At 46.0% G+C, this 23,016-nt stretch overlaps 1 protein-coding gene across 1 annotated transcript in view; it reads right to left on the bottom strand.

Annotated features, from left to right (window-relative positions):
• The window catches only part of LOC147883139 (uncharacterized), a 121,075-nt gene extending 98,402 nt beyond the window's left edge, over positions 1–22,673 (bottom strand). Inside the window, 2 exon segments of the mRNA XM_087400052.1 lie at positions 4,793–4,896; positions 21,475–22,673. Coding sequence (XP_087256178.1) covers positions 4,793–4,896; positions 21,475–21,678 — 308 coding nt within the window. The 5' untranslated portion in view covers positions 21,679–22,673.
• Positions 22,674–23,016: the final 343 nt, after the last annotated feature.

The raw sequence follows: 23,016 nt of genomic DNA, 5'->3' as shown, positions 1-23,016 counted from the left end.
AAAGTAGAATGGCAAGATTCTGGCCACTCTGCATGGCCCACTCTGAAGCTTCCCAAAAAGAGAAAATGTTATAAAAAATGCTTCTGCCGTGCACAAATCCCGTTTGAGTGTCATGAATAAGATCAGGGAGAAGGGGCTGCAATCGGAGGCTGATAGCCTTGGCCAGAATCTTGTAACAAGTCCCCAAAAGTGTGATAGGCCTCCACTGGGACACTAAATTTCTGCAACCTCCTTTTGGGATAAGGTGGATGAGACCCTCTGTAAGCGACCCAGGCACCTCGCCAGAGTCCCAAATGGCCTACAGGGCTGAAGTAATATAGTCTCCAATCATATCCCAAAATGCAATGAAAAAAGATGGGGTGAGGCCATCCGAACCTGGGCACTTGCCCTTGTGAAGGGCTGAAAGTGCAGTCCTCAACTCTGTGTTGGTGAAAGGTGCATCGAGTAGAACATGCATACCCGAATTCACCAACATAGGGATGCTCTGCCAAATAGCCTGTCTAGCATCCTCTCTATCATGTGTCTCAGGATCAGTATGAATGAGGGGGGGAGGACCGATACACTAATTAATTAATTGATTTAGGCAAAGGTGCCCCTGAGGTAGGTGGGGGTCGAGGAGCATATGATGGACCTGTACCACCCTCCTGTCGAGGCCGAGGAGCAGGTGCTGGACCTGTACCACCACCATCCTGAGGAGGACCGCCATGCGAAGGTCGAGGAGCAGGTGCTGGACCTGTACCACCTCTCTGTCGAGGCCGAGGAGCAAGTGCTAGAACTGTACCACCCCCCTGTCCCCCCTGTCGAGGCCATGGGGTGGTAGCTGTACCAGAGGGCTTCTTGGGCCTTTTCTTCTTCCTGGGGCAATCCCTGGCAAAGTGTCCAATGGTCCTGCATATCCTGCACTGGTCCTGTCTGCCTGAAATCTCTACTCTCTGGCGAAAAAAGGAACCATCCGGGCGCTGGATCATAACATGATCCATCTTGAGGTTAGGATCCTTACAGAGGACCCTAACTCTAGGTACCCCATCAGCCTTGGTTGCCTCTGCTGCAGTCAACGGCAACCCATGGAGGGGTGGGATCTCAGCAACTGCGCCAAAATGCTCCCCAATAACAAAAAGAAGTCGATGGTAAACCTCGGGAAGTCCGGGGAATCTGATGAAGAGCGAAAAGATTTCCTTATCTACCTCCACTGGGTCGAAACCAATATGAAAGGCTTCAAAGAAGATCTTCCTATGTCCTAGGTGTAAAAACTCAGCTTTGAGCACAGTGCTCGCAGCCTCTGGAGTGTAAAAAACAACCTGGAAAAAACCTCGTCACAGAAGACGAACATCTAACAATCGTGGAGTGAGGTCTGGGGGGAGAGCCGCAAGCATCCAGTCTCTGGCTTGGGATCTGGAGGGGTGAGACCCGAAGATGCATGCTAGCAACGTGGTAGAGCATTCAATCTCTACATCCTTCTTGAGCTGCTGCAACTCGTCTTTAGAAAAGGTAATAGTTTTCGCAGCCGGTGGAGGTGGAGTAGGATTGGCTAATGGAGTATCCATCGTCAATCGAGGTGAGGAGGCCGACTCTGACAATTTGGAGGCTCCTTCCGCTCCAAAAAACGCTGCGGGAGATAGGGGGTAGAAAACAGGGAAAGGAGGTGAGGAGGGAGCGGGGGAAGGGGCGAGGAGGGGAGGGGTATAGGGGAGAGGCTGAGAGGCTGAAGGGGAGGGGGCAGGCTGAGAGGGAGGGAGGGGGCAGGCTAGGGAGAGGAGAGGGAGAGGAAGGAGAGGCAGGAAGGGGGCGGGCTGAGAGGCAAGGAGGGGGCGGGCTGAGAGGGAGAGGAGAGGGAGAGGAAGGAGAGGGAGGGGCAGGGAGGGGGCGGTGCAGGCTGAGAGGGAGAGGAGAGGGAGAGAAAGGGCCGGTGAGAGGCAGGGAGGGGGCGGAGGAGCAGGCAGGGAGGGGGCGGAGGAGCAGACTGAGAGGGGGAGGAGAGGGAGCAGGGGCTGAAGGGAAGGGGGAGGAGAGGGAGAGGAGGGGGCGGGCTGAGAGGCAGGGAGGGGGCGGAGGAGCAGGCAGGGAGGTGGCGGAGAAGCAGGCTGAGAGGGGGAGGAGAGGGAGCGGGCTGGAAGGGGGTGGGCTGAAGGGGAGGAGGAGAAGGGAGGGAGGGGCTGAGGGAGAGGGAGGGGCTGAGGGCAAGGGAGAGAGGGAGAGACGGGCTGAGGGAGGGGGTGCAGCAAGGGAGCGGGGAGGAGCAGCAGCTCAAAGGATTGCCTCAAATGTCAAGTGTACTTTGCACTAGGTAGTCCCCCAAAATGAATGCAATTATGGTTTTCTTGAGTCAATAAAGGTTCTCTCCCTTGGATAGTCATTTGTTTACTTTCTTGTGTGTGGCTCCATGTCCCTCATTAGTCCTTGGAGCCAAGGGGAATGCATTGAGGGAACCTACTCTGTATTGGTCTTAGATGGGTCTATCTATCAGGCCTGGCATTTGAGTTCCAGGATGTTGATCTCTGGTTTCCTAGACCTCTGAGTTGGTCATGCATCCATGCTACTCTGAGTCATGTTTGGTATGTAAAACCATGAGAGTGCTCAGTCCGACCTCTAAACCATGCTCAGACTTTAGCCTCTGAGATTGCATGAGAGCCATGTCTAGTTTTGATGTTGCACCCATCATAGATCTTGTTCTCGGTTCCATTCCAGTAGTCCCTCACCTTTTCTCCATGGAGGGGTGTTAGGAAATGGAGTCAAGTTGAGTTAGTTTTGTTGTGTTCTAGTGAGTCCTTAGTGTGAGTTTTATAGTACTAGGTGTCTAGGAGTGCCATGTGTCATATTGGAAGTTATCCCATATACATTTGGTACTTAGTACGTGTGTGCCTATCGTATAAAGGCAGTGTACTCAACTCATTCAAGTATAAGCTACTTTAGTCTACATGTGAGTACTTGTTCAATGCTTTCATTTCCTTTCCATTTTATTACCATTTTATTATGTTTTCTATCTTTCCTTTTCGTTCCTAGTGTTAGCTTGCTTCTCTTCCTATCAAGCTTCTCTTCCTATCACTACGCTCCTTCAGAACTTACGACTCCTCACTTTGGGAACTTACTATTTCATATATCTATTTTTGGAACGTATTTCTGCTTGACATTTTGGAAATGAATCTATATGCGAACTCTTTCCAAACCAAAAAAAGTGAGCTTATCTAGAAATATTAAGAAGTATCTATTGTATCTAAGGAAAGAAGATTCTAAATGTCCCTAACTATGGAGTATGGCATGAGATGGTGAATTCATGCATTAAGAAGAAATTGGCTATTAGGCTCAGCCCGTGCACCAATATTAAGCTTCTAGCTTGGCTAGTAAGACCTTACTCTATAGAATTAAACCAAAATATGCAGACCTTCATCCTCTATTGGTGAGTTCAAGGAGAGCAGCCATACCCATGGACTGCCAAAATATATCCCTGCCATTGAGCGAAATATTCCATATATAATGTGAGGAGATGGTTGATCATTGGGAATCAAGGGTCTTTGAAAAGCCATAGATCACATACTAGCAATACATTTTAATCACTACTTTGGCCACAAATGAAAGAGAAGATATATTCCTATAAACAGGTTTCCTAGTCTGCTCTCCAATATTGGATAGAATACTGACAAGAGGAAGAAAAGGCCAATCTAGAAGAGTAGAGTCTGTAGAGCCCAAGTTGGCTCGTATAGCTAATGTAAATTTGGTGATGAAATAATGAAAACTTGAAATGTCTCCCAAAAAAAAAAAAGCAAATATGGACATAGGAGACGATGCCCAACTAAATTGCACCGTTTGGCAAGCTATGATATCTAGCACAGCAAACTTTTGAGTGATGTCATTTGCTCTAAAGAGCTCTTAGTAACAAGTATCACCTTTCTAGAACAATGCTATTGAGAGTGGAGATTGAGCTTTGACCTCCTATACTCTATCTTGAGAAGTTCATTTTTCAAATGTGCAACTCTTTTGAAAAGAGAAAGAAAGGAAGTGGATATAGCTCTGACAACCTATGACCCTAGAAGCTCACCTTCTAGCTATCACCTCTTCTATAAAAGAAGTGCTTGCTTCTGATGGCTCCATTAGCCCTATAGAATGCATCTATGTTTGACACACAGAAGCTCACCTTCTAGCTATCACCTCTTCTATAAAAGAAGTGCTTGCTTCTGATGACTCTATTAGCCCTATAGAATGCATCTATGTTTGACACACAGGATTTGGTTTTGCTCCAATTACCATACCTCACTAATAAAAATTTACAACTACTTTGTGATTTTACATGGGTATCTTATGAAGAAAATTTGTACCATAAAGTCAAGGCAACAATCTATGCATCTAAATAAAAGACTTTCATACAAGATTCTACCCGCAACCGTCAAACCACAAGCCCACCTAGGAATATTTTCTCTAGTAAGGAAACCTAGCCAATGGAATGCAAATCTTGTACTCCAATGGATTTGAAAACCCATGCAAATCTTGTACTCCAATGGATTTGAAAACCCTATTTACTTGGAGTCCTCTCTTCTCCTTGGTTTTCTATCAGTAAGGCTAGGAAGCAAAGAGAACAATACTACAATGCCAAGCCACTCAGGCACATGTCTCCCCATGAAAAAGAAAGCACATAAAGGGCCAACTACTCCAGCGCGCTTAAATTGAAACTTTCGATGTAAATATTCCCCACATAAAGTAGAGCATGAACACTATTACCAAATCCATTTATCACTCATCGAAAGTAGACTCTCACACACCACTAGATATTACAAACTAGAAATTGGACAACACAACTTACAGTGAGCAAGTTCCAAACAATTCATTTAGCACTTGCTTTAAGTCTATCTTCAGCCGCTCTTCACTAGATTTTGATATGCATTGGATCAGGAAATCTTCATTGACCTGCACAATTCAAGGCCATAAATAAATGCTCATTTGATTAAGGGTTCAATGACAGAATACAACAGAAAAATTTTAGAAAAGACATTGAGCTGCAGCTCAAATGAATGAAGCCGTCAAAATGGATGGTATAAAATATTGTAGTAGGTATCCACCTAAACAAAACGCAGGCAGAAGAGCAAGATGGCGTGAAAACAATAGAATGGGGACGTAGCCAAAACTACATAAGCTTGAAGAAGATGACTTAGAATTGAAAAAGTGTTCATTGCATGTAAAAACTCATGCAAATGTCTTGCTGGACGTTAGTTCTTTTTCTGACACCTTTCAGCAAGGCACCTGTTTGTATGTGTATATCCATACGAGTAAACGCTGCTTAGTAAGGAAGAGTTTATCTAGGTAAGTGCTTTGGAGAATGCGGTCATTTTGGACGAGAAGCCAATACCAATATATGATCATGCACCCATTGGAATGTCTTTAATTCGGTTAAAAATCCTGTAGCTCGGGAAGCTAAGTCTTGTCATCAATGCAAGCAAAAGAAAGGCAAAAGATGAAAAAGCATAGGAAGAAAACCTATGAGGGTTTTGGATTCCTATTTGAGCATTCTAGGTAGCAACATTAGGCCATTCAAGTGAATACCAATCTTGAGTCTTCACAAGCTTTAGCCTGCACCTTGGGAGATGTACGCCCAAGAGATAATCCTCTCTAACCTGAGAATTGGCCTAGAGAAAGTAAAAGGGGTGCATAGATTAGATCAACTAGTTGCAAAGAGGGCGATATTAGCTATGTTGGTATCCTCTGAACAGAGGAGAAATGGCTTGGGCGTACAATGTCAAAGATGTTGTCAATTAGAAGGACCAACATGGCTCCAGCGGTTGGACGTAGAGCAGAAGCAATGCACGATCATCCCGATTCAAGAAGTCTTTCAGCTTCAATAGACTGCAAGAAAAGGAGAGACAGGCTAAGTGCAAAAATTATTGATTGAGTGACAACGTTCCGACATGAGAATACGAGAGTTTCTCTAAATAACAATGACATCCGCAAAAAGCGGATGGGATGCGAGTAGTGGGACAAGCACATCATACACATGCATGATACAAAGCAAATCTTGAGTTTCCATAGATAGGCGAGCCCAAATCGCTTCATATGGGCTCTCTTTCTTGGACATGGGCAAGATACATGACTGGTTGAGGGGAGCTACGATCCCTTCAAACACTATGGTACCGTTCGGTAATAGTGCAACTAGAGAGCAAGTGCAGAGTGGATTGTGGTTACCAATGATGGTGCAAGTGTGGAACAAAACCGAAAGAAGAGATGGAATGAAAGAAAATAGTCCAAGATCAATGCTCATGCTAGTGAAAACCACAATAAGGATTGTGTACTAGAGACAAATCAGATGAGCAATAGACTACCAAGCAGCCCAGAGTATACAGGTCCACCTGTCTACAAAGATCACTCACCAAGAATCGCCAATACAACAAGAACAACGATACAATACGTGAGCGCAGCTCAAGCCTCTTCTCTCCAACTCTCTTCTTTCCTCTTGCATGAATGATGATCCTCTCCCCTTTCTCTCCTGTGTTCATCTATTCTCCTCTCCCTTCTCTCATCACTGGCAGCCTCTCCACTGGCTGCCATGATTCTCATCTCATCTTCGCTCCTTTTTTGTCATTTTTTGGGGTGGTTCTTGCTCAATAGTGGCCCATGCAGTTCAAGGCAAAAACGTCACTTTTGTGGGCAAATTTAGAGCTGATTTTGTGGGCATTTCTTTCTGCAACTGTCCTGCACACAGGCACCTCCGAAAGCATCCAAATTTTGGGGCATTGAACCTCCAAACAGACCGTTGCTTTCCTAGACCAAAGCTTGATGTTATGCCCTCACATTGGTGATTTTTCAGCTCTAAATTGTGTCTCATGCACACGAGTTTGGATTTCTCTCAAATTTCAGTTCGCGCATGACTTGGCTGACCCTCTTTAGCTCAAGTCAACATCAGTGTAGAGATCAGCTTGCTCACGGATGCCCAATCAAGCAGTTCAATGACTACATTGTCTGTCTAGGATAAGTTGGATGGCACCAACTACCCATCTAGAGCTTCACGATTAAAAATTCTTGCCCATTGGTGAATGGCCCTCTCCCCTTGAGGATACGGGCTCACCCCTTGATGCCCCAATGATGCTTTGGCTTCTGCACCTACAACAACTCCTTGGTGGTGCCATAACTCTTGCGTGGCACTGCCTTCTCCACTATGTGGCAACATAACTCTTGCATGTGGAGGATGTGGAGGATCGCATACCATGTGCATACTCTCTGTGAATCCTCAGCCATTGGAACCCGTGATGGGTTGAATGCCTCCACCTCACTTCTCTGCATCACCAAGATCCATATCCAAGTTCCGGACACCGGGATTGTTGATCCTTGGTCTATACCACACAAAGTATGATCCTGTACCACACGAAGTCCTGTCCTGTACCACACAAAGTCTTTTCATGTATCAAACAAATTCAGATCATGGCTTGGATCCAGTCTAATCATCATCTTGAACAATGACTAGTCAACAATGACACCTCTTCATCTATACTAATCTATATCAATGACCTTCCTCGGGTGAATCCACTTATGTCCATAGTCACAAGAAACATTTCGTCAATTACGTCGTGTCTTTGTTTCAACACGTTTCGCTTCACTTCGTTTCGTCTTTTCGGATGAAACAAACATGTTTCAAATTGATACGTCATATATACAAGGATAAATAAGATATGTTATATTCAAGTTTAGAGTGAAAAAAGAGAGATACAAGTCAAGAAACCTAAAAAGAAAATTCAAAACACAAAAACATTTTTCAGATTCAAGCTTTCAATCTCCTTTCTCAAGTTTGGATATGTTTCAAAATGATATTGAAGATATACAAGGATAGGGGCCAATAAGATATGTTATATTTAAGTTTAGAGTGAACAAAGAGAAATACAAGTCAAGACACCTAAAAAGGAAATTCAAAACACAAACACGCTCTTCAAATTTGTTTAAATTCAAGATTTCATTCTCCTTTGTCAAGTTTTAACTTGATTCTAGAAAAAACAGGGCAAAAATGTGTATTTTGATTTGGGTGAAACAAAGACAGAATTTCCTCTGGTTTCGAAATGTTTCACTTGTTTCGTCATTTCAAGGTTTCGAAAAGACAAAATGGGTTTTCATGTGACTATACTTGCTTCCCGGGGAAGGCTCCAGTGTAGTTGACTACCACATGGGATCCCCTACCTTCACCTCACACATCATTGACTTCTTTGTTTCCATGTCACCTAGCAAAGCTGATCATACATCTCTTTTTTAGCCTATCCATCCCGATCCCCTCGCCACAGGCTACATACCACAACACCTTTTGCACACGACACATACCACGACATACACTTCAACCATAAATTATCACCCAAGTACACCACCTGCCTTTCTACCCTCCTCATAGACATTGAAGACATCCCACATTTGCAGGATTGAGCTGCTATGATCACCCACTCCCTTCATGCTATCGCCCTCCACACACTTCGCCACCACCTATTGACTCAGTCCCCTGCAATAGCTGGAATGGTGGTGAGTGTACGACATTACTCCATCAGCTCAAACTCAAAACCAACCACCATATTTTGAGCGCAACAAAGACTATGGAAGAAGCAAGCATGCATCCGCCTAAATGAAGAGTTGTTACTAAGCATCCTATTTAGCAGCACCTCCAAACAATTCTCACAGAAATCTCTTTGAGCACAAACTCCTACTGACTGACACCACCCTCTAGCGCTCCTATGCACGTACACTATACAACATTCCCAACCAGCCATCCCCTAACCTCTCACAGCTACCTGGCCCCACTCCTAGTCTTTCGAAGACTTTAATAAGCTCTCTCTCTCTCTCTCTCTCTCTCTCCAAATCAGCCAGCCCCTAACCTATCACATATGCCACGCCCCACATCCTGCACCCTCTTCACTAGAGGGGGGGTAAAGGATGCCGTAATGAAACTTCATAATGGCCGAGCAAAGGATCGTGAGAGACTATGCACTGAGTTCATTACATATGGGATTAACCTCCTAGCCCCGATCTTAGCCAAGCTATTTAATGAAGCTGTTTGCTTGGGGTTTCCACCCACCTGGACCATCAACACTATCTCACCCATCCACAAGGCAGGGGATCCCATGAACTCGGAGAACTATAGGACCATTATGATTGGACATGTCATGTCCAAGATTTATGCATCAGTACTTGATTCCGAGGTCAGCAAATTTGCGGAGTGTCAAGGACTCAGAGCAGCGGGACAGGCCAAGCGAGATCATGGGACCATGGACCACATTCTCGCGCTCAGATGTATCATCGAGGAGGCGAGGACACAAAAGCAGAGGGTTTACTATTGCTTTGTGGATTTCCGCAAGGCATTTGACACCGTTCCAAGAGCCCGCCTCATACGACGCCTACAAGATCTGGGTTACGACCAAGAGATCATTTGGGCTGTCATGGCACTTTATAAGCGAGTTTCACGTAGAGTCCGGACAGGATCTGGATGGACAGACGAGATCATGAGCACTATTGGGGTCAAACAAGGGTACCCATTATCACCTACCTTGTTTGGCCTCTACATCGACGAGCTCGAGACAGGTGATGCAGGCACATGGTGGGGTAGGCTGCTCTCTTGCGGGCACGCTGATCCAGATATTACTTTACACAGATGACGTGGCTCTCTTGTCTTCCTTAGCAGAGGGGCTCCAGAGACACCTTGACGCACTACAGTCCTTTTGTGAGTCTCATGATTTGAAGGTCAACTTGGGTAAAACTAAGGTTATGATCTTCAATACATCTTGAGCCATCATGCGCGATGAGCATTTCGCATTTGATGGGTCCCCTGTTGAGGTAGTTTCATCATACACTTATCTGAGAGTCGTTTTTTCCGGACCCATCTTCACAATGAGACCCACGATGCAAGCGTGCCTGAGCAGAGGATATGCTTCATTGGCTAGACTGGAGAGATAGTGCTTCCGCTATCACTTTCAGCATCCACAGACCAAAGGGTTGCTTTTTGACTCCTTGGTCCGCCCAGCAGGGATGTATGGCAGTCCATGCTGGGGCCAGACTTGTCAGATACAGAGTGGGCCAGGGTGGAGTGGCTACAACTTCTCATGTTATCACCGATGATCCGTGGTAAGCCATCCGTCCCTCACCAGATCATTTGGGTAGAGTTTGGGTCACCCCCATTACAGCTAGATGCTGCATTTCAAGTCATTACGTATTTGTACCGAGTCAGGGAGTATGGGGATTACACATCCGGGCGTAGCAGGATAGCATGGCTAGCACTGTCCTCTTCTATGGCACTTGTAGCAGGGGGAGATCAGAGGTGCTGGTCTGCACGCACAGAGAGATGGTTTGCAGGACTAGGGCTCTACATGGATAGAGACTACCTCCTTTCCAATACAACATGGATGCTCCTTTCTCTCTCCTCCTATCACACGAGGTCAACCAAGTTATCCGTGAGGATCTATTGTTGGAATATGAAGCCAAAGTGAGTCTAAAATGAGTGTTCTAGGTGTGTTTTATAGTCTAGTCCTAGACATGCCATGTGTCATATTGGGAGCTATTCCATATACACTATGGCTTTCTAGAATCTAGTGCCACACTATATAGTGTTGTACTTGTCTATTGTCTATCATATCATTCAACATCAAGCTCTTTGGTATCATGTGAGTACTTGTCCATTGCTTTCATTTTCTTTCCATTTCATTTCCATTATGCTTGTTATCTTTCCTTTCCATTCCTAGTGTTAGCTTGCTTCTCTCCTTACCACTATGATCTTTCATGTGGTATCAGAGTCATGTTCCTAGCCCTGCTCTCTCTTTCCCTTTCCCTTTCCCTTCCAAGAGGTTGAGGTGAGGGAGGCCAATGAAGCTTATCTACCTTCTCCTTGGAAGGTTACCCTCTTCTCTCCTTCCTTCAGCTACATCTTTCTGTGACCTGCGGACGATGTGACGCTTCTATCCGGATCTAGAAGCAGAATCATGGCTTTGTGGCTTCAGCAAAGTCGTAGAGGACCTTCAGTACTACAAATTTCGTTTTTATATCATTGCAATACGAGTTTTCTGTTAAAAGTTATAGCCCTTGCAAGAAGTGAAGAAATTTGTTTAAGCGCGCGAATTTTGTTCTGGAGCTCAATGATTTGACAACCCAAGCATGATGCAGCTAGTTTAATGTGGAGCTGTCCATCCTCTTCATCGTTGACCTCTCCTCCAATCCGCCATTTGCTCCTTCTGAGGAGGTCTAGGTACCATTCTGAGGCTTTATCGATTAAGGCCACGGGAAACCAGGTGACCTTGGTTTCGTTGGATTGATCTCCACCCACTCGGCATGCGGCATCAAAATGCTGGAGGAATCGGGCTGGATCGCCCCTACCATTATATTTGGGAAGTTCGAGTTTGCCCAGGGAGCGCTTGCCTTGATTGTTATTATTGCTGCCGAAATTGTTGCGATTGTTAAAGAAATTGTTCCCCTTCGCTTCGAGTTCAAGATTCCCATCATCTCGCAACGGTGCCCGGCCATGTTGTGTCGTGGAGAAGTCAAAGGGATTTCCTAAATTTCAAGGAGTTAATTGGGGTAGAGGGTTGTTGGAGGCATTGGCCACAGTGGAGTTGTATGCAGATTTGGTGAGCATTGTTGTCGCAGGCATTGGTCGGCGGAGCGTAGCTGCATGCAGATTTGGCGAGAGGTGGAACAGGTGTCTTTGCCGCAAGTGTGAGTGCTGATGTAGTTGTGTTAGGGGGGTTAGAGATGTGTTAGTGTTGTAAGGATGGTCATGTTAATAATGTGCCTAGGATTGGCCCACGTGAGTAGAGAAATGTGGTGGTGCAAACGGATTGTCAATCGGAGGTCACGGCAGAAATTTATGAGCGAATTAGTGCGAAAAGAGACCCACACGGGGGCACAAATTAATGAGTTATGGGGATGCCAAAATGGTGTGCCATGGGCTGGAAAAATGTCTCATATCGTGGTGTTTCTATGTGTAAAACCGTGGTTCAAACAAGGTCCAATTTGGGTCCCAAATGGGCAAGATACGAAGGGTTAAAGTATGAGCTAAACGTGTGTGTTGGAAGGGGAAAAGGGGGGGGGGGGGGTCCCCTTGGTCTAAAGTGTGGTGTGAATGTGCTTTAAGTCTAACAAAGGGAGAGTAACTGACACTTAATTCGGTTACTCTAACCTAACTGACGTTGGTTACTTAGTTCAGTTACTCTAGCCTAGCTAGCTAATCATAGTTCAACTAACTTCAATTAGTCTACTAACTCAACCTATGCTAAACTAACCTGAACCTATGCTAAACTAACTTGAAGTTAAAACTAACCTATGCTAAACTGACCTAACCTAGGTTCGGGATGGTGGGGGGATGGAGGGAAGAGGGGGGGGGGGGGGGGATGGAGGGAAAGGGGGCCGGGGGGGGGGGGAGCGGGGAGGAGGGGATGGAGGGGGGGGGCGGGGGGGTGGAAGGGGGTGGAAGGGGGGGGAGGGGGCGGGGGGTGGAGGGGATGGTGGACGGGGTGTGTGTGTGTGTGTGGAGGGGATGGAGGGAGGGGCGGGCGGTGGAGGGGGGTGGGAGGGAGGGACATATCTTTCCCTACAACTCGACCCACACATGCCCCGATTGGGAAGATGCCTTAGAACCCCTGGTACGATGATGAGTGTAAGGAGATGAGAGCTCACCTCACACGCGAGCAGGCCCTGGGACACCTGACATCATCTGAGGTGCATTGCATCTCACGTCGGATGACACGACGTAAGAAGCGTACTTTTCTCACTCGCATGGTTGATGAGGTGGTCAGATCTTTTCAGGGGGGGAACCCGACTATCGACTGGGGACTCCTATCAAAGGGGAAATGGTCCATTCCCATCACAAACCCAAAGACCTTGCACATATATGCATGCTCCTTATATGACATACTAGGTCAAATGCCACCAGATATGTCCTCTATAACCAGACCGACTACTTGTCACTTGTTCACTGCACAGAACATGAGGAATGCCCTCCTTCGTCTGCACAACCAGAGAGCACTAGACCATGAGGGGCTACATACAGAGCACTTCGCACATGGATTCGCACATGGACAGGAGGTCTTAGCCCCGGTTCTAGCGCAACTGTTCAACCATGCAGTATGTCATAGGTTCCCACCTACTTGGAGCACTACCACCATTGTACTGATACATAAGGCAGGGGACCCCATGGATACTGGGAACTACTACCCTCTCATGATTGGTCACACTTTGGCTAAGATTTATGGTTCGATACTAAAGAGGGCGATCAGTAGTTATACAGAGGATCATGGATAGAGGTCTCTTGGGCAAGCAGGATTTCAGAGACATCACTCCACACTGGACCATATTTTTACCCTGAGAGCCATCATCAAGGAGGCGAAGTCGAGATGCCAGAGGGTCTACACTTGCTTTGTGGACTTTCGGAAGGCTTTTAAAAAAGTCCCTCACTCTCGCCTGATCAGGCGACTTCAGAAGATGCATCTCCCAGAGGTCATGATCTGGGAAGTGATGAGTCTATATGAGTCCGTCAGAGGGCGAGTCCGCGTTCCTGGGGGGCTATCAGATTCGGTTGAGAGCACCATAAGGGTGAAGCAGGGTTTCCCCCTCTCACCGACTCTCTTCGAGCTATACATTGATGATATCACAGAGATCACATCCTTTGTTAATCGCCTAGGAGGAGAGGGCTCCCTATTGGCAGATTTGATGGTGCAGATACTACTATATGCAGATGACATAGTCCTCACTTCGTCCTCAGCCAAGGGTTTGCAGAAACACTTGGAGGCCTTGGAGATGTTCTGGAGAGAGGGACCTGACAGTCAACCTTGGGAAAACCAAGGTTATGATCTTCAACACATCCTAAGTAGTGCTTCATCAACAGCGACGTCAACATAGTTTCACTTACCGAGGGGAGCCAGTGGAGATAGTGCGGTCTTACACGTACCTAGGGCCGGTATTCACGGGACCAGGCTTCACAAATGACCCATGCCGCCAAAGCATGACTCATACGAGGGAAGGGGGCCCTAGCCCGATTAGAGAGATAGTGCTTCAAGGCGCATTTCTAGAATCCACCGACAAAGGGATGGCTTTTTTACACTCTCGTGAGACCGACCACCATGTATGCAGCACCTTTTTGTGGGAGTGACCTTTCAGCTATTGAGTGGAAGGGATTTGAGAGGCTACAAGTGATCATGGGATCCAGGATGATTCAGAGTAAGCCTTCAATTCCCCATCAGATCATAAAGGCAGAGTTCACCATGACACGACTCCAGGTGGACCCTCTTCCAGACCGTGACGTTTCTCCATAGAGGTTGGGCCCTACCTCAGTGGAGGTTGCCGAGATTGGCACTCGAGTCATCCCGACGCCCAGCAGAGAGAGGCTTTGATACAACATGGTATGCGCGAGTGTCCACATGGTATGCGCAAGTGTCCACATGGTTTGATAGCCACGGTATCTAGATGGATAGGCTCCCCTCCTTTCAGTATAGCGTGGATGCACCATTGGAGCTCCTTCCACATGATGAGATTAACCAAATCATACAGCTAGACCTTCTCCAGCTTCACACACCTCGGGCTTGGGGGGGGATCAGGAGTTCCCCACCAAGACCCCGTTCTATCATGACCACTTTCTGAGGATATCAAAGCATGGTCTCATCATCAGGCCCCAGTATCTTGAGGATAGGAGAGTTTCACACACCTTGTGGATTGCTATTGGACAGCTACGAGTCTCATCCCATCAGCTGCGGATTGAGGCTAGGAGAGCAACCGGCATACCTAGAGAGCAACGGGTCTATAGAATATGTACGACAGAGGAGGTCGAGACAGAGGAGCAATTTCTATGTGTTTGTCCGGCCTACTATGAGATCCGAGGGCGATACCATTGTCTCTTTCAGGAGGGCTCGGCTTTAGACCACTCACACGGCTGATACATTTCCCCGACCAGATCTGCATTGGGCTCTACTTGATTGAGATGCAGAGACATAGAGATTCCCTTGTGCTGCAGGCCAAAGATCAGCTACAGTCGATGCCTCAGGACACCGAGATAGACTGAGCACAGACATGCGTCACTGAATTTTACGCATCCAAGCCAGCACCAGATGAGATCAAGGGGGAGAAGCTCGAGGAGAAGAGAGCACTACGGATCAGCAGTGAAACCTGCCATCACCACGATATGGCTGGACGAGAGACGTGGAGACCACACACGACACGTGGGGCGACCAGAGCACGCACAATTGAGGTTCGACCTATCTCAGCCCTCCTCAGAGGGGACCACCAGAGACGAGGCATTACTCTCGATGTAGCCCATCGGATACAGAGATCCAGGAGAGTGCGCCCCCCACCACCACGGGAGATAGCCCGACAGACAAATATACGTGAACTCTTTGGATCACATCAGAGGGCAATCGGGGAGCCGGGCTATATGAGCCTCCACATGTACTTGGAGCTCTGGTTCCGAGCAATTGATTGCCCTCTTTTTCCTACTATGTTTTGTACTAGTTTTACTAGTTTTTTTTGTACTCTTATCATTTAGCCTTAGTGAGCCCTTTGCTTCAACCCACAGTGGCTTGTATGGGTTACATATATCTTGTATCTTGTCTCATAGACCCGCGAGGTCTCCTGAAGACGTTAATACGACTCTCTCTCTCTCTCTCTCTCTCTCTCTCTCTCTCTCCACCTAGCTTTCGCCTCCCCTCCCCCCCCCCCCAACCTAGCTTCTACCTTCAGCCGCCTTCTCCCGCCTTCAGCGCGTTTAGCTAACCACCTCCCTACTGCCTAGCAGCTGCATTCAGGGCAACGCACAGTAGTAGCGAGTGCGTGTGTGCATGCACACACACACGCACACAGGTTTAGGTCACGCAGCAATAGAAGTCCTGCAGGGGCGGGTTCAGGTCGCGAGCAGGTGCCTTAGCCTCAAGAGCAAGTTGGGCCACCTACATCAGCGAACTCCAAGCTGGGCTGAACCCTCGGCCGAGCAAAGGGGTTAATCTTAGTAGAGGCATTTCTCAACACAGGCCAACATCATGGAGTTCCCTAGGGTGAAAACGTTTGCCTCAAACCCAAGCACGCCTCATATTCTGAGGTTGCAGCATCGTAACCCCTCTCATACATTTTCTCAAAGACGCCCTCTCCATATGCAAAGACATATCTACAGCAAAGGAAAATCGTGAGCATGATAGACCCGCAAGAGCGCATTTATTATTTGCAGCAGGAAATTCGTGAGCTCAAGCTGAGAATTGCAGCTCTCGAAAGGAAAAATAATGATATGGAAGGGAAGGGAAAGCAGGAAATTATCCAAGAAGTATTGCACAAATGCACTCCATCTCCACCAGCACCTCAGCTAGTATCCACAGTAAAGGAAATGATCACTACTCAGGTATGCTCTATCAAGCAGGAGATGGCTGCAAATGTTAGTAATAAAGTTAACAAAGTTGACCTTTACACAGTAGTCAAGGAGTAGGAAAGCACAGTAAAGAATAAGATGATTTTACGCATCGGGGGACTGCGGAATGGCTGTCTTGGAGATGAAGAGGGATGCACAGAGGATAAAATCATATGCCTTAAGAGAGAAATACCACAAATTGAATGGGATAAAATGCCGTATGTATTATTACTCATCAAAAGGAAAAATAAGCGCAGATTTGGTTCAATGATAAAGCAGCAAGAATAAACATTCTCAGACAAACATGCAAACTGAAGGGTACAAGGGTTTAGATATCTAAGGAGCTCACTCCGACCCAGCTCAAGTAAAGACGCATCGAACTCAATAAAGTGAGAGAAGCACGTGAGGAAGGTAAATGGGCAGTCTATCAGGATGGGCAAGCATTGGTTTGAGATTTCAAATCTAAACCCAAAGACTCTCAGTCTTGAACCAATGTTATTCAGGCCATTTTTAAGATAATACTAGAATCTAGCTATGCATCTAAAAAATCATGGGCTGAGTTGCCTTGGGCGCTCTCCTGAGTCTTTGGCTATCCGGATGTAATTGCAACTTTTTTGGTGTGTAGTTTGTCTAATAAGCCCAAGAGGTCTTCTGTAGATGTTAATTTAACTCTCTCTCTCTCTCTCTCTCTCTCTCTCTCTGTCTCTCTCTACACAGACACACACACACACACACACAGATATATATATATGTAGCTGGTGCTAAAATGGTCATAACAAAGTTATGGGTCTCTATGCATGACAAATTGTTTCTATGACAATTTTTACCCCTTGTCAGTACAATGCTTGTACCTTGGTGATCATCGCTCCATTTTCAAAATAAGTTACCTCACTATAAAGGTCTTTAAAGGAGCATCGACCCATGGTTTCACATCGCTGATCTGATATTTCTAGAAAAAATTACAGGCCTCTATATCTGGGTAAAACTTTAAGACACTTTTGAGCTTCCTTGTGAGATACTAAAAGAAAGTTCCCAATGTTTCCTTGCAATCGGTCCAGTCAGCCACATCAGCCTATCCAACCCTCTTGATATGTCTCATCTTGATCCGAAATATCGTATTCCACCAACAGATTATCCTCCTCTTTGGCGCCGATACACTAAGTGAGATCCTTGCCTTTCCTGATCCCTTTATTCCTTCCGTCTTGGATTACAGTGTGACTCGGGACTGTATGCCTTGCTCTAGGCTTGCATAAGGGCTGGTAGTAGCCCAGCCAGGAGCCCAACCAATGGGCCAAGGGGATGGGGGAAAGGCTAGAAAATAAGACCATTATATAAGGCAGAGCAAGGCTCTGGTCAGCAGCAGGTAGACTGCAGTCGGTAATCTGTCAGGCCGGATCAGGAAAAAGGGACCAGTTGGCCAGCCCTAGGGCAATCAGCTCCAGCAGTTCATTCTGAAGGAGTGCAGGCAGTCAGTCTGCCAGGGTTTTTTTACCTTCAGGGAGCATATAAGGGAGTAGATCTAAGCCTGTTATGGTGCAAAGGAGGGTGAGCAAGAGGACTCCCCTTGTGGCTACTCAAGCCTGCAGGAAGGCACATGGCAGAACCGGTTTTGGTACCTCATCTCAGCAACCATGTGCCAAGGTGTAGGTACATGAGTTGGCACATTTTGTACTTTGTTCTTCCTATCAATACACATTCTCTTGACTGAGTAGTCTCTTGATTGTTTATCTGAGTATACTCTCTCTAGATCTGAAGTGTCTTTCATACATGCATGCATACAGAGTGAGTTGGTTCCTTGAGGAACATTGTGTGATCTCAATCTATTTCTTTCTGCTGCATGGGAGTTGGCTACAGCAAGCAACTCTCTTCAGACCACACAGACCACCGCTCCACGGGTAGTCAGCGGGGTAGAGATCCAGAGCCAACGACACAAAACACCCCATAGAGGGAGGACACACAGATCATGCTTGGAGACATCCCTTCCATGTTCAAGCCCAAGGCACGACTTGCGCGACCTACAGGAGTTACCATGTCCCTTGTCAGACGGAAAGCCACAGCCAGGAGGCCACGCCGGACCACACACACAGATAACCACCAGCGCTCTATCTTTGATCTTATACCACCATAGCCCCGCAAACCATTGGGTCCTTCATGACCTCTCTTCTAGGGACCTCCAGTATATGCTATACCGGGCCAGACTTGACATTGGATTTGATATGACATGATGATGATGATAACATAGATGAGTTGAGACTATGTAATACTGATGCTTTTATGACTATGTAGCATTTAGCATCTAGCATGGGTGATGATGCTTGTTTCAGTAGCTCCACCCTTTCAGCTTGTTGTATCAGGTTTCTTATAGTCTCATGGACCCATCGGTCTTCCGAAGACTTGAATAAACTTTCCTTCTTTCTCTCTTTCTTTCTTTTTGGCATTGTATCAAAGCCATTGGTTTGGTTGATGATAAATGTTTAGATGCTCTGACACCGACCAGCGGCTCTATATGTGAGCGCTTTTTGGGAAATAGGAGGATGAGCAGACTGCATCTGAGAGGCTATAGATCATGATGGTCTCACACATGGTTTGGGGTACGAGACATACTCCACCTGAAATCATCGTAGCTGAGTTTGCAGCATAGAGACCCCATTCTACATCATAGTATCTAGACTGAGTCAGACAGTTTGGACAGACAGATACAGGTTGGTAGAGACTACCATGGCAGTCCCTCTCATCATCAATGCAGCTCGCAGCTAAGGGAGATGAGCAAAGCTAGTACGCATAAGTATCTAGGTATGTCTTTCGATCATTTAGCCCCCTACAAGTACTCACCAGATGTCCCTTTCTTGTGTCAAGAGACTCATCAGATCATATGAGATAATCTATGGCAGGTTTAGATCCATAGGACATGGATACTACATACAACCAAGGTGGCCTTCTATTTAGAGCATTTCCTTCACTTGAGCAACGACAGTTTCATCCAAGCACTAGGATACCTATATATCTGCATTTCCCATGTAGTACTGATTGCCATGGGGCATCTTAGGACCTCATTTCATCGATTTCAAATTGAGGCAGGACAAGAGACTGCAGCCATATGACACCAAGACCGCACTCTTGGCGACACACGACTAGCTAGCAATGAGCTTGTCAAGAGTTTCCAGGTGGCCCTCCTACGTTTGTTAGACAGCCTATGACCCTTAAGCACATACCAAAAAGATTCATTCACATTTGAACTGTCAACCTAAAAAACTCGTAGATCAAAAGAGCTCATCTTTCACACTTGTGGCCCTGTCGCCAGTGCCCAAGTAGTGATAGGTGGCCCACCATCGAATTGATCTAACAACTAGATGGAACTAGAATCTCAAACTCAGATTCCTGATGCAACAAAAAGCCGTCTCACCACTCCCTCAAGCAAAGGAGGCCAATTCAACGTATACTTTAAGACTTTGATGACAACAAACTTATTTCCCAACAATAATGCTAAAACTTCATCAATGTGTATACCAAGGCCAATCCTTTCATCCTTGTGTTGCTATAATTCCCCTTTGTCCCATTGACAAAGTGGACACGTAGCTCCCCATTAGTTTGAGCAAAGTAATGCTTCAATAGAAAAGCCCTTGCATCAATTGAAAATGAAAAGTCGAATCCTGATTAGGATGCCTCAAAATGGGTGCCTTGACCAACATGCCTTCAAGAATCTCATAACTCTCATGCTAAATAACTAGCAAATTACTAAGCAACATCGCAATTAGGCTGTCTCAAAATGTGATGCTCAACAGCCTCATGCTCAAATAATGTCCCTTCCTATTGAGCCAATCAATGAGGGGTAGTAAAATGTCTGCATAAAAGCAGATGAATTGCCTTAAATACCCCGCATGCCCTTGATGTAGCAAGGATTACACAGGAATGGATAGCTAAGAGTAACTTCAACCTTTGCTAGATCAATGGCCATCCCAGTTGCAAGAAGATTGTGCCTCAAAAGAATCCACTTCAAAGCTCAGCCTGTATCATAGCCACGCACAGCCTCTAGAGCTCCCAAAAAGTCCCACGAGGGATGCTCTAAAGCGTTCCCAATCAATCGATGTGCCACCACAAGGGGTGAAGGCCACCAATGCCTCCCCAATCATCGCCCATGGCCAGATCCCCTGAAGTGATACATTCTCGTCAACTCCACATCTGCAAGGAGTATATGACTGCCACGATCACATCACATGGATCATCATTAGGTACAATCACCTCCAGTCTCTGCCCACCATAGGTGTGTTGCCGCCATCAACAAGCCATCAAGTGCACTCCACAGGTGATAGAAGTGGTCCATGCAATTTGTGCGGTCAACACACACAATCCACCAACGCACAACCTCTGCCACTGCAGCATTAGCCAGCCTGCGATGAGTCGCCACATCCTGCGATAAGCACCAGCCCACATTTGAGCCTGCCAGACAGCCACCGTGCATCAGCCGCAAGCAACTATACAGCAACCAAGTGCACAGTCCAGCTCTGATACCACTTGTTGAGCAGCCAGAGGCTGCCACGTGTCAACCAAGGAGTGCCAGGTACGTGGGTCCCAATCCCTGTCCCATAGCCATGTGCAGCCTCTAAGTGCTCCCAAAAAGTCCCGGGAGGGATGATCTGGGAGGTCAAAAATCTACCACGAGACCTGATACTGTCGTCATGTCCCTTTGGGCCCATCTCTAAATTAATTTCCATTGGGAGCCAGCATGCCATTCTTGATCAATTCCTCTTACCTCCTCCGTTGTTGTATAGGGGAGAGACAAAAGATTGTGGAGGGTCTTCTCTTGCCTATATATTCATAGCCATCATGGCCTCACAATTGCATATGGGACTAAGTCCCCTAATTCATCCACATTCATAAGGTTCTTTTTGGCACTCAACTTCTTATGATATCATCCCCTTCATGAGAATCCTTCTATAGCAACAAGCAATCCTAACGACAAGCACTTGTCAAGACTTCTTTGCACTTGCCAAATAGCCATCGAGATGGTCAAAGATGTACTTTTATCAGAAAAACGACATGAGGAAAAAAAGGCTAACAAATTTAGTCTAATTTAGAACACTACAAGTGAATATAAAATTAAAAAATTTCAATGTTATAACCAATGATCCAGTTTCACAAATAGGACATCGAATGCATACTTTCAATAATAATAGCTCATCCCAAAACCTTGTCAGTACAGCATGTCCTTGTATGCCAGTGTCCTTCCTTGAACAAATTGGACTACGCCCCAAAAAAATATCCTTGTATAAATGCACAAACTTCTCCTCAAATGGTGTCTTCATACTTTGAAAATGAGGAATGTTGGAGCCAAAGTTCCTGCTATCAGCCGGTGACTTCTGCATGCTGCCTGCCACAAATTTCAGAATTTTGTCGAGGGAACCAAGTTATTTAGTGCCGTAACGTCCATAAACTTAGCCTTCAGACAGCTATGACCTCCTTTTCTTAAAAAGAACTTTTAAAAGCTGACTATTCGAGACCTATAATTCTTCTATGATGTCAAACTTTGACTGATTGGTTGCTTCCTAAAGCTTATGCACATTGCAGATAAAAAAGTCGTGAATTTTTAGGAATGGACATTGCTCTAACTGCCCTGTAATCGTGCCAAACATGCCTTTTCAAAGATCAGTCAACTCTTGCTGACATCAGGCACAAGCTTTCATGTTCTCTTCCCTTCAGCTTCGGTTTTCACCATGTAGAAGTAGCTAGGCTGATGAAAGGAGCATTAATTTACATGCTAAGTACATCATATCAAAACATGACGCTTGTGGCATTTTCTTCCAATTGGGAAGGTGAATATTTCGATTCATCACCACAAATTATACACGTACAAGCAGATTTCCAGCTCTTCGGGTAGAGAGCAACTCAATTCATGCAAGATCCGACAATTCAGCAACTTGAGAGTCAGATCCAAAATCATTCGACAACCTTAGAGCACTTACATGGCTTCCTGCAACTTAAAGCAAGGAGCAAAAAAAATAGACAATCAATTCAAGCCTCTTCTTGTGGCAGGGTGATCTTTGGTTGGCTGTCAGTTGTTTCATGGGCTAACATAGACAGGATTCCGGTTTACACTAACAGTTAAGTTCCAATAATTGTAATTCGATTATGCCAGCTTCTCAAACCCAGAAGGAAGATTCATGGAGTTAAGAGACGGATTGAGCTAGTATAATGCAACGAGTGTAAGCTCAAACTATAAGTTTCAAAAAATTTGAGAATAAGAAAGCAATTCCTAAAGAGAGAGAAAAAACAAACGCGCTGTAGTGACAAGGCGAAGCTTATTTGGAGGAGACGAGTGTTTTCATTAAGAGAGATCGTGCAACATCATGAGTCGTTTCATATTTTGTACTCACGTTCTCAAAAGTGCAATTGAATAAAACAATTAAATACTTTTAAAAGAATGCAATTGCTCCTCACTTTGACTATCGTGGGGGTTTTATTTCACGCTACCCTTGATGGACGATCCTTTTGGATTGGGGCCATATTAGCCTAGAGCCGTTTCACACGTGCCCACTCGGACACTTGCAGCCCCCGAAATGCCTACCCGCCTCGATTTGCACATGAGTGTCGTGTCCCTTTTCACAAGAGGGTGGACGTGTTTTCTTTCAGTAATACATGTTGTATCAGAGTTGCACCAAAAAGAGCTTGGTAACGTTGTTAGGCTTGAAGCTAGGGTGTCCCAC

The sequence above is a fragment of the Dipteris shenzhenensis genome, chromosome 28 (assembly GCF_047967505.1).
Source record: "Dipteris shenzhenensis isolate YYH24624 ecotype China chromosome 28, Dip_SZ_1.0, whole genome shotgun sequence".
NCBI lineage: Eukaryota > Viridiplantae > Streptophyta > Polypodiopsida > Gleicheniales > Dipteridaceae > Dipteris > Dipteris shenzhenensis.
This window is presented reverse-complemented; position numbering and strand designations above follow the sequence as displayed.